The 12,640-nt window shown below is 37.5% G+C and overlaps 1 protein-coding gene across 1 annotated transcript; it reads right to left on the reverse strand.

The window, feature by feature from the left end:
* Nucleotides 1-10,160: 10,160 nt before the first annotated feature.
* Nucleotides 10,161-10,577, reverse strand: LOC147566817 (uncharacterized). The gene has a single exon (XM_086655627.1). The coding sequence runs from the start codon at nucleotides 10,575-10,577 to the stop codon at nucleotides 10,161-10,163; it is 417 nt and encodes a 138-aa protein (XP_086511753.1).
* Nucleotides 10,578-12,640: the final 2,063 nt, after the last annotated feature.

Genomic DNA, 12,640 nt, shown 5'->3' on the forward strand with positions numbered 1-12,640 from the left:
ATCATCTTAAGTGTCTAAGCCATAACCCTACTCAAATACAACCAGATCTGTCGTAGGATTTGAAAGAAGACCAGGAGGTCCGCGTAAGTAAGGTTAATACCTCAATCCCAAAAACATGGGGGGTAAAAGCATGCTAATGCTTTACCGACTTAATCGCAAAATCTTATCAAAGATCATAGTCTGTGAGGATCTTAAGTACTAATTTGGCTTTAAAAGTCTTTCAATAGGGGAATGAAACATCTGCTAAGGGCAAATCCAATGTATGGGGGTTGCGCTCCCAAAATTCAAATTTTGGGAGGCCAGCCCCCAGCCCATGCCTCCCAACCCGGGAGCCCGGGCTGGGGGGGCTCCCGACCCCCAAAGAGAGTCGTTGGGAACTCCCAATGACAATTTGGGGTGGGTCTCCCACCCATTTTTTATTTATTTTTCTTTTGTTTAAATGTAAAGATATGTTTAATTTTTTTTTTAAATGTAAATCTTTTTTAATGTAATTTTTTTTAAAACATAATTTCATTAATTTTTTTTTAAATAACACTTCATTGATTGAAAACCGAATACATAATAACTCCTCCACAAACATATAATCGAAATACAGAAAAATAAGTAAAATAATGATAATAGTTCCGTTAGTCGTTGCGATCTTTAGTATTCCACGAGTGCTCTACAAGATCTACCCTTAATTGTGTATGAAAATCTTTGTTTCTAACTCGGCCAAAATGATCAAACATTTCTTTGACAACATTTCTCCCAACACGCACTTCTTCTAAATACTTCCATCAAAATCATTAGTTGCATTAGGTCCTTCATTTTCGATTATCATGTTATGCAATATAATACATGCCTTCATGATATAACCCAGTGTTCTACATCCCAAATACGTGTCGGTTCTCGGATAATAGCAAAACGAGCTTGCAATACACCAAAGGCTCGTTCAACATCTTTTCTTACAAATTCTTGACGTCTCGTAAAATAGTGTTCTTGAAAATTGAAACACAATCCCACACACGTACACCACACATACACATATTTAGGATTTGGGAGCCTGATGTTGGAATTGAGACAAAGCCCCGGGGCTCCCAAAATTCAGTTACTTCCAAAATTCGGAGCCCGAACCCCACATTGGACTTGCTCTAAAGAATCTACAAACTCGGAAATGTAATCTATCACTAATCCTTGAACAAACGAACTCCTAAATATCAAATATACAGGATAATCCCAAATAAAAATCATAATATCTTAGACTAAAAAATAACAGTTTCAATCCAACACGGTAAATTCTAGTCGCCTCACCAACACCGCCTCCTTGTACTCGGTTGAAGAAGCCTATAAAGGTAATTAATTCGTCTCAAAGCGAAAAGAGATCGAGTAAGTCACAACTGCATAACTTGAGTTTACTCAATATTCAATACTTTAACTACAAGGACAATCTAACTGTCTTGCGCATCAAACAAGTTTTTGAGTTCTTTGAAGGTTTCGCCCTTCGTCTCCCTGCTTCTGTTTGTCTAGATGTGATCCAAGCGGGTTCAAGTGCTTGAAGAGCATATCTACCGAAACTAATGTGGTTGCCTCGATTAGATATTCCCTTCATTCTTCCTCTATGTTGTTTACGGAATCTGGTTCACCAGATCGAGATGAGTAAAAACAAGATTCAACGTAGCAGTCTCATCATTCTAACTGTTACCAATAAGATAAATTTTGACCCAAACACTTTCTTCTTTTTATTTTGTTATTTTTATTTTATTTTTGTAAATAAGAACAACTAAATTTGCTTTCCAAAATTATCTAGAATAGATAAGACTTCAAACCCAAGGCCGTGTGGTGGGGAGTGCCGCCGTCCCCCCACCACAACGGCCTCTTTTTTAAGTTTTGGCCATGTATCGCCTGTATTAAAGAAATAAGGTTATAGATTTTAGTGTTAAATGAGAAGCAGCTCACTTGGCACAATGTTCGTCTCAAGCGCACGAGGTATCTGGTTTAAGTACAGCTGCAAGCCCCTTTTATTGTTTTTTGGTAAAAGACCACACTATTAGGTCAATGCTATAGATTTCTTATCTCTTATCTCTCACTTTTATAGTCTATTTTATCATACTTTATTAATTCATGTAATCAATTAAGTCAATAAGGCTCACAAAACTCTTCTTTAACTATCGCAATTCTCTCCCTCTCTTGTGAAATGATATTTCTACAATTTTTATCGCTTCTACATTACTTTGTAACACAGAACTTTCTCTTTATTCTCTATTTTTGCTCTCCTCTCTAGAACTCTCATTCTTTTCATCGCACAAATATTTCTCTCTGAACCTTCATTATCATATATAACTCTTTAAATTATAAGATTGTGTGAGATGAAAAAGACAGCCACAACTCCTGACAGACACAAAAGCGATTGAATGAGCGGATGACGTGTGGAACTTCACATAAAATTCTAGATTTTACGTTTGATTATAGAAGGGGGGTAGGAGGGCCCAACTAAAATTTGACACCGAACCCCCGAATTCTCAACCACGACCATGTTCAACCCTCAGTAAATCCTGAAATCCACCATTGAAGCGGGGTCTCACGAATGGTGGCATTTATGTAGTTTAGAGGATATGTCTTCGTAGATAAAACGCTCTACGTTAGAAAGCTTTTGAATATGTCCCATTGGGACACAAACCATAATGGAAGAAAAGTAAAAGGAAAAATCATAAAAATGAGATCTTCTTCCTTCACAAGGCATGACATGGGACAAGTATTAGCGTAACACCCGGGCGGAATTGAGGATGAACTAATTATAAATATATACCTTTAAGAATAACATGCCTTTTGTCCTCATTGTCTCAATCTCCTCACCTCTTTCTTATTTTATTTAAATTTTTTTTTTTTTCCTCTGTTGCAACCTCTCTTATTCTTTTTTTTTTGTTGAAAGGGAACTACAAAGAACTAACTAGCGACCAAATCTTGAAGATCGTGTCAGAATGACAAAATATTTGACTTAATGATTAACTTTTACTGAAAAACAAAGTATTTTCAAGATCTGATGTTAATCTAGACCATTCATTTACCCACGTGACTCATCAAGTCAAGGATTTTGTCAAAACTCCTTTGTACACTTAGCATTCCCCTCTCGAGAAAACGATTTATTAAAATAATAATTTTGAAGATGCCTTAAAAAAAAGTTGGACTCATGAACATGTAGAATCATGAATCTCAAAGACTCATCAACTTGTGAAACAACCTATTGTAAACAATTGATCGTTATAATGATTGTTATTGTGTGTTTTTATACTGTTTGATCTCATTTCATTTCTAGTTTCGCATCTTTTATTTTATTTTCTACACGACTAGTCCCTCTCTTACTAACTACAATCATATAAACAAGAGGGAACATTAAAAGACTACCCAAAAATGTTTGAAGATCTTAAAATGAGTGAACGTAATTTCTGTTTTTTGAGACAACAAACTTTTATTATAAATATATTTTATATGGTTCAAATAAACTCACGATTAGTTTAAGTCAATCATTCATACGGACTAGATGAAAATATCCTGGAAAGTTAGAGAAAAAACAAAAGACCACCTAAGTTTGGTGGAACTCCATTTTCCAACAAATAGGACTTGAAAGATCCTATAACTAATTTGGTGGAATTTGAACGTTCAAAGTTGGTAGTCTAATTTTTGCAACTTCTATGATTGTCCTACCAGATTCTTTAGAAAAATAAAGACAGAGTAGATGTAGTTTACAGATAAACTAAATAACTAACTAAATTGTCCTATATTGACTTTGTATTATTTTGAGAGTCCAAGAGAAAAGCTATTTTGTTCATCATTGTGGGAGAGGGGTGTTGGTAAAAATTCACACATAAAGAGAAACCACTTTCCTACTTGGATCCGATGTCCAAAGCCAATACTTTGACTAGCTAAAAAGAAATCGGACTAACACTTCTTTAAGTAGTCAAAGTTGATACATGACGGGCAATAACTCTCATCGAATTATGTCTGGAGTACTTGGTGCCAGATGTAGAAAGAGAAAGTGTTTATCATCTCGGTCATGTAGGGTTAGGAGAAGAGATTTCTCTATAAGTTTTAATCACTCAATTAATTCGATCAATTTCTATTTTTTTTCTCCGAAACGGAATTCTTTATCAATTCAAAGCTTTAGTTGATGTTCTAAACTTTTTCACCCTATTTTCTGCTCCATCTAAACAAGTTGGTCTATAATCGGAGTAATAAAAACAATTCAGGTGACGGAGGATTAGGGTAAAATCCGAGTAACTCCACTTTTTTTTTTTTTTTGTTAAAGGAGTAACTCCACTTAAACATGTCAAAACGTATACACAATGGTGAAGCCTACATATTTGGTTATCACCTAGTATTCTAGTGGGTCTATTCTATAGGTGGTGGTGAATCAATAAAGAGAGGATGTGACATGGATTCTCTTTGGGCCCTTTTTGTGCTCAAAACAGCAATTCACATGGAGGTCCCCCAAACTTAATGACCAGTGCCAAGCCTCATGATGTTGGGGGCCACAGTAAAGCACTTCAGTTTGGTACAAGAAAGTGATTTTACATATTTTTTGAGTCATGCAGTCATGTTGTACACAAATTGTGTTGGATAAAATTGATAGATTGTTGTATTTAATGTGGGATGCAGAATGAAAAGAATCCAACAAAAAACTGTTCAATCTCTTGTTTTTTTTTTTTGTTGGGCAGTGTTTTGGGCGTCCACTTTTAGTTGGGGGTAAAAAGACTTGGGCAAATATAAATTGGCTCTACTGATTTCAAACGGGCTAGGCCATGCAGGTCTGACTCGTCCAAGTTCAGCCTACGATCGGGGAAAACCGCCTAGTCTGTTGTCTTTATTTGGCCGGTGTTTTGGACATCTACTTTTGATAGAGGGCATGAAAAATTGAGTAAATGGAAAGACTTTAGTGGTGTGAAATGGAAAATGGAAGGGGTTCCCTCTCTTTTGCTGGAGAGAGTAAAGAGAGAAAGAAAAGAGACAGAAGAAGAAAGAAAAAGAGAGAAGGGGAATTAAACCCAAAACCTCTTATGGGTAATATAAGAACTTATTCACTAAGCTGCTCGTGTTGTTCATCGATTCCAGTACAACTTCTCAGTCTTAGGTTGTGTTTGTTTTTTTATTTTTTCAGATCTGAAATCTGAATTGGACCCCATTCAGATTTCAGATGTTTGTATTTGATTTTAAGGAAATCTGAAAACTTGACTGAATTGAACCAATGTCTGAATTGACTGAAAAAGAAGCCAGATATTTCAGACTTCAAAACAAGTCTGAAAAAGTGAGCAAATTTCTGAATTACATCAAATGACTTTTTTGTCCTTACATTTTTCTAAATAGAAAAATTTGTCCCACCACCAACCCAAACCACCACCGGCAACCCAAACCATCACCACGGCAGACCGGACCACCACCACTGACAGAACCACAGAACCCACCACCACCGACAGAACCACAGAACCCACCACCACATAGCAAACCACCACCACATAGCAAACCACCACCACATAGCAAACCACCACCACATAGCAAACCACCACCACCACAACCGGTAAACAGAACCATCACCATGGCAGACCGAACCACCACCGTCGACAGACAACACAACCCACCACCACCGGCACACAACAACACAACCCACCACCACCGGCATAGAACAACACAACCCACCACCACCGGCAAACTACAACACAACCCACAAAACATATCACCACCACGCATAACCACCACCAAAATCCCCATCACCAGACCACAACATCACCTTAGCATAACACCATACGTTTGTGTTTCTTCGATAAAGATCTATGAGCCCTCGACAGATCTGGCTTGCTTAGGCTTTCGACCCTTCATTGAAAGAGATAGAGAGAGAGATCCGGCGAGTATTTTCGACAGTGGTTTTTGGCAAGAGAGTTCCGGCAGAGAGAGAAAGAGGCAGAGAGAAACTGATTATTTAACACAAGATGAAAACCCTAGGTTTTCATTAGGGCAAAAAAAAACTAGGGTCTGTTTGGTGTTACATATAACTGAAGGGTATAATTGTCAAATTTTAATTCAGACCCACTAATTCAGATTTTAGAAAACAAACATCCAATTGACAAATAATTCAGCTAATTTCAGATTCAGTCAATTCAGTTCAGCCGATTCAGATTCAACCAATTCATATTCAGACACATTTAAAAAAACAAACACAACCTTAGTACTTTGTGACGCTTAAGAATTTGTATGATAAATAGCCCCCCCACTACACGAGCCTGATAATAATAATAATAATAATAATAATAATAATAAAAAATTACTTTTATTTTCTTCTTTTCTAAATCAGTTTCATATTTTGGATTACATTATACTTCCCAAAACTCTCCAAACCCCCGTAGATTCATGTTAACATAGTAGCACGCAGAGGCGGACCTATGTGAAGACCAGCCTAGGCAGTGGCCCTGGCGCCAATTTATGTTTTCTTGTGAAGATATAACACATCTGGGCTAACAGCCCAATGGTTAAGGCTTCACCTTGGGCGCCAAAGGTCGGGAGCTCAACTCCTAGTGCAAGCACTTTTATTTTTTCTGCTCCTCTTTGGGAATTGTTAAAGACGCTCCCTATAACTGTGAAAGGCGCCTCCATTAACCACCCTTCTTCAGAACAATTCTTGTTTTGCCCTTCTAGTATGAGTAACTCACAAAAAAGACCTTCAAATTTCACCAGCTTCTACAATAGACCCTAAAATAAATTTTTTCTTTAATATATCATGCTTAAGCTTGCCCCGGCTAGCTAAAAATCCTGGTTCCGCCCCTGGTAGCACGCGAGGAAGGAAAAACACCTTATGTATTTTCTTTCTTTAAACTATTTAATTAATGTCAAAAGAAATCATTAAAACAACAAAAAGTATTGTCAAATTTTATCAAACTTAGTCAGAGCAATTATTTATCACTAAATTTTATAATGACGGAAAGGTTTTTATAACGCTTTGCAAACAATAGAATGTTTCAGATAGTAACAATCTTCAGTTTTGGAAAACCACAACTATCATACAACCACTATAACTTCTGTTAAATAAGTTGTTTCCTAACAAATCACTCTAAATATAGTTTTCTCTAAATCTCTTTTTCGCTAATTTATATTCTTTACTACTTTTTTTTTTTAATATGGACTGCGATTTCCATTAGTCATTACATTGCATTGATGCATCATTAAGATGTGATAAACACGATAAACGCCGAAATTAAATTACGAATGAAAGAGGCCTAAAGGCCAACAAACTTATTATTCATACCTTGAATAACCCAAATTCAATAACTACGAATTTCACCTCTTATGATAATCAAACCTGAGATCTCTAGGAGTTTGGAATTTATGTCAAACACAAACTACCACTTGGACAACCAAGTGTTGACTATTCTTTACTATTTTTACCTTTGTTGTTGTTTCATTCAATTTAATGGTACCAGTTTTTGCAATTTGGAAGGCCATTGCCAACAATTTGGGGGTTGAATTTTAAATTCTAAACTCTACTAAATTGGTGAGGGATACCCTTCAGGGAGGTTGAGATTTAGGGGGTGCCTTAAAAGTCAATATAAATAAGAAAAGAAGGGGAAATTCTATAACCCCCCCCCCCTCATGAAACCCCACAAAATTTGGCTGTAAGTGGGCGTCTATAGCGAGATGAGGGTGGGGGAGTCCTTATACAACTAAATCTTTTGGCTGGACAGTCCCTCAATCCCAAATCCTCCGCAGACCCCATAAAATCGGGATCCAGAATCAACCTAAATCGCGACGTGTCGATGTGCATTTTTGGCAGATTCTTTTTGTGTGATGCGTGTGTAGGTGCTTACGGAGGTACGTGGTTGGCAGGTTTGCCGGGGGAAAGTGCTTGTAAGCGGAAGGAAGTCATTTTTTAAAGAAAATCAAGCTGGGATAAAAAGAAAGAAGAAATTCCCTCGTGGTCGAGGCCCCGATTCCACTAAATATGGGGTTGGTTCTGGCAACTAAGTGAGATGATTTCGTGTTACGCTTTCCATAGATGAGATGGGGGTTCGATCTTTCAAGGTGAGATTCTTGACCCTCTGTAAAACCATCCTGACCTTAGGACAAATAAAAATAAAATCCTTTCAAGCCATTAAGATGACTTATATACATATACATGTGCCGCAAGGTCTAACAAGATCTATGGGTGTCCCTCCCCTAAATAGGTTATACTCAAACTGCTTTCACCTGAGTATCATTCCCATTTCCCCAACCCGTATTCCGAAAACGATTCAACAAAAAAGTATAATTATGGATCATAAACAGAGGTTCACAATCTTGACAGCGAAGATAACCTCCAAAGAGATAAAACCGGAATACAAGCTAATAATTTAACGCTAACAAATACTATATACTTCCCATTTACACATTGTTTACAGAAAATGGGTGTTGGTCTATATTTGAAATTTTATTCAGTCTGTAACGGATAGTGTCCCTCCTTACTGACCTTAGACAATTGGAATGGCTTGGAGGTTTCTCTATCAAGTACTCGTTTTCATAAAACGGGGTTCAATGCTGTATAATGTGAAAGATAATACAACCTCCGATAGAAAAAAAAACCTCCGATAGAAAAACGAAAAAGGATTACCCTCTAAAGGATCCAAAGTTATTTTATGACCATACAAATTTTCATCAGATTTAGAGTTGTATGCCCTTGATCTATAAGTAACTGAGCATGAAGACAAGATTTCGTATGAAAAGGAGATCAAATGTTTTATTGTGAAGCTCCTTAATCATGCCATAAGCCCATAACTAATCTGGTTTAGGTAAAAAGACACTAACTTCAAGATTACAGTTTATAAATCTAACCTTAAGCTTAAAATTTCACTAAATCAACCTATACTTCCTAAAACTCCCACCATAAATCCTACTAACTTACCCATTAACCCCACTTGCTTACCCATTTGAACAGAGATTTGAAATTGAAATGAAACTTGAGAGAATTGAAGCAAGTATAAATGTAATAAACAAGTTAATTAGAGGGATTACCCTAATTTTTGCAAGGACACCTTTCTTTTCTAGGGTTCGAGTGACAAGGGTTTTGAGATCCATCATCTCCCTCGTATAATCGTCCATTTTCTTTTTGTTTGCTTGATGATATATTACTCTTTGCGTCAACAAATTTACTTACAGCTTAGTTTCTCTCTCTAATAATTTCAGATAGAGAAACACGGGAAGCAAACTTCACGTTGGGAGCGTCTGAGTGAGGTAAAAGTCAAAAAAAATTATGGTGGCCAGAGATGGTGGTGATGGTGGTCGGAGGAGAAAGATTTGAAAAAAACTGAAGAACTATTGGTGGTGGAAGAAACAAAAAATGTCAAAAAAAAAAACTCAAAATTATGTACCTCAGAAAATTTGGACAAATAAGGACTCAAGCGTCACTACATCATTACATACTATATATATCATGAATCAAATAACATCTATAAGAGCATCTCCACCTGGGCACTCAAATTCTAGATCTTAGAGTGTTAATGACACTCTAAATTTAGAGTATGTCCTAAGGATCTCGGACAGCTGATTTTAAAATTTAAACCTTAAACACTATTTTTAACTATTTTTTCCTTAAACGGATTGAGTATAAAATAGAATTATTTTAGATTTCTGTACTGAAAACAAAAGAAAGAGTTTAGTGTTTCTAATTTGTCACTCATTAAGAAAAAAAATCTTAATAGACACTTTACACCTTAGATTTTTAGAGTTTTTCCTTGAATATTTCATTAGACTATTAGAGTGTTCCCGCTATCATCACAAAGACATCTTAGGTCTGAAGGCCCATGTAAAAACCTTTAAGACCATCTTAGAGCAAGTCTAAGGGGGAGGGGGCTGAGGCCCTTAATTTGAATTAAGGGCCCAGTCCCCCGGTCTGAAGGGGTCCAACTCCAGCCGACCCTTATTAGGGGCCGGCTGAACATCCCTAACAGACCGTTGGGGAGCTCCCAACGATCATGTTGGGGGATGTGGTCCCACCGTTGGAAACATCCAACGGTTATTATTATTTTTTTTAAAACAAAATAAAAACAACTCATTAATTTAAAAACTTAAAATTCATTAAAAAGCTTAAACTAATCCAACACATTAATTCAAAAACTTAAAAAACTTAAACTTAAAATAATATATTCGATGTCGTTAGCTCTCGTATTTCACACGTGTTCAACAAGATCTGCCTTCAACCGGGTGTGGATGTCATTGCTTCTATCTCGATTCATACGGTCAAGTAATTCGTCCGATAAAGTTTCTCTGCAATGTATCGGACCAATTTCACATCCATCGACAACCTTTGCAGCATTTGGTCCTTCGTCTTCAATAATCATGTTATACATGATGATACACGCCTTCATGATATCACTCATTGTCTTTACATCCCACCAACGTGATGGCCCTCGAATAATTCCCCATCGAGCTTGCAGTACAAAAGCTCGTTCAACATCTTTTCGTACCGATTCTTGTCTTTTGGCAAAGTATGCTTCTTTCGGGGCACATGGATTAGAAAAAGTTTTGATTAATGTACTCCATGAAGGGTATATCCCATCAGCAAGATAATACTCCCTCCGTCCCATTTTGTTTGGGTCTTATTCCCTTAAAGGAAGTCCCAAAATGTTTGTACACTTACTCTAAATAACACTCATTTATTACTAATTTTGTTATCATTTCCAAATCTACCCTCACTTTTATAAGGTTCTACACTACTTCCAATATAGAATTTATTGTAATACTCTAAAGTAACTATGGGTAAATTTGGAAAACACATTTAGTTAGCAAGCAATAAAATGAAAATCCTTAATAAGTTGGATTTTCTAAAAGGTCAAACAAATCGGGACGGAGGGAGTAACCCGTATCATATTGTGTGCCATTAACTACACAATTAACCGGGGGACTCTCACCCGCTAACAATTTATAAAAAACCGGTGAACGCTCAAGGACATTAATGTCATTGCATGATCCAGGCATCCCAAAAAATGAATGCCATATATGGAGATCTGACGACGCAACTGCTTCTAGGATAATAGTTGGAGTTTTGACATGGCCAGTGTAGGTTCCATGCCATGCCGCAGGACATTTACTCCATTCCCAATGCATACTCTCAATACTCCCTAACATCCCAAGAAATCCTTGTGACTCACCAAGTGCTAGGAGTCTAGATATGTCAGATTCATTTGGATCCCTCAAGTTGTTGGGTTTCGTAGGTATCTAATACACATTACTAACTTATTCCTAGTGTTCTAAGCGGAATCTCAACATCTATATGTTAACACTAGGTTTCCCAAGATCATGTGTAAGAAATAACAATGAACTAGAATAGGGAATACTAACCTTTAGGCGTTTTTCTCTCGAACCTTTCCAATCGCATGCAAGATCATAGAGCTCCAAGTGTCGCTCCTCTACTTGAGACACCGAGTAAGTTGACTTGATCTCCCTTCCTGGATGAGTGCTAAGAAATCAATGGAAGGTTGAGAAGAACCCTTCTTCTTGACTAGGTTGATAGAATAGGAGTATCTCTCTAAACTCCTCTCTCTCCATAAGCTGTATATTGAGAGAGAGAGAGAGAGAGAGAGATGTATAATTTCTCTCTTGGAATTTCTCCATCATCTTTTCTATTCTCTAATGACCCTTATATAGAGAAACCCTAATTAGAATCATAATCCTATCAGGTTTCAATAAGAGTCCCAGAAAAGATAAACTGTCACAACCCTTCTGACCCAAAACCCTAATGGGCTTCTGTGAGTGTCATGGCCGGCCATATCAGGCCCACTAAGGCTGATATGTCCAGCCCCCTTGCTCCCACACGGCCAGGCTAGGGGTGCCCCTAACCGGGTGTGCTCTAGGCACCCACCAAGTGGCTTTTGCACTATTTCGGGCTTCTCTCTCGAGCCCGATTCTTTCAATCTTTTGGGCACTATCAGACTGGATCATATCCATCTATATTCCAGCTCCATCTAGTCAACTCTCTCCGATCAAGTTACCCCTCTTATGTGTAACCCGTTGTAGGATCCGGTTTATGTTAGCCGCGAATCACCGAAGTGATCCGACGATCGTAGTCGGCCTCTAGCAAGGCACTACGACCCCTAATTGGACCGGACTGAATGATCTTTCACGATTAGGTCATCGATATCCTAGCTGACAAATTGATCGCATTGCTCACTTGTTCGAAGGGCACTATTTCAGAAGGACATCTCCTTCAGACCGAACGGATATATTTCCTTATCCCGTAAAGAAATATTTTGTCTGATATGCAAACTTGGTTCTCGGAAACCGTTTACGTTTCATATCTTTAGACCTTAAGAAAAGACGATCTTTTGAAACCATTCCAAAACCCATACTCTTATGGTGTCTTTTCAGCTACTGACGAAATGTGGTTAGTTAGGATGAACGACCGTATTTGAGAATGTATCCCAGAAAGTGTTCAGAAGATTGGCTTAAACCCATCATTGATCGATTCATGTCTAACATGTTCGATGACTCCCACTGGACTCATCACCCATATGATGTGTTTGTGGAGCAAGGTGAGAAACTATTTCTCAACTATTTTGATGGTCGTCAAATTTCTAGACTCAAATATTTATCATCTCGATCCAATCGAATGACTTATATTCCGTCAAGTGGATTCGGGTTAACTCTAGTC

Source organism: Eschscholzia californica, unplaced genomic scaffold, assembly GCF_041429995.1.
Source record: "Eschscholzia californica isolate CP2 unplaced genomic scaffold, dmEscCali1.0.p SCAF_1, whole genome shotgun sequence".
Taxonomy (NCBI): Eukaryota; Viridiplantae; Streptophyta; class Magnoliopsida; order Ranunculales; family Papaveraceae; genus Eschscholzia; species Eschscholzia californica.

Excerpts from the sequence above, each read along its gene's own strand:
- LOC147566817 (XM_086655627.1), bottom strand. The coding sequence starts at position 10,577 with ATGGGACGGAGGGAGTATTATCTTGCTGATGGGATATACCCTTCATGG.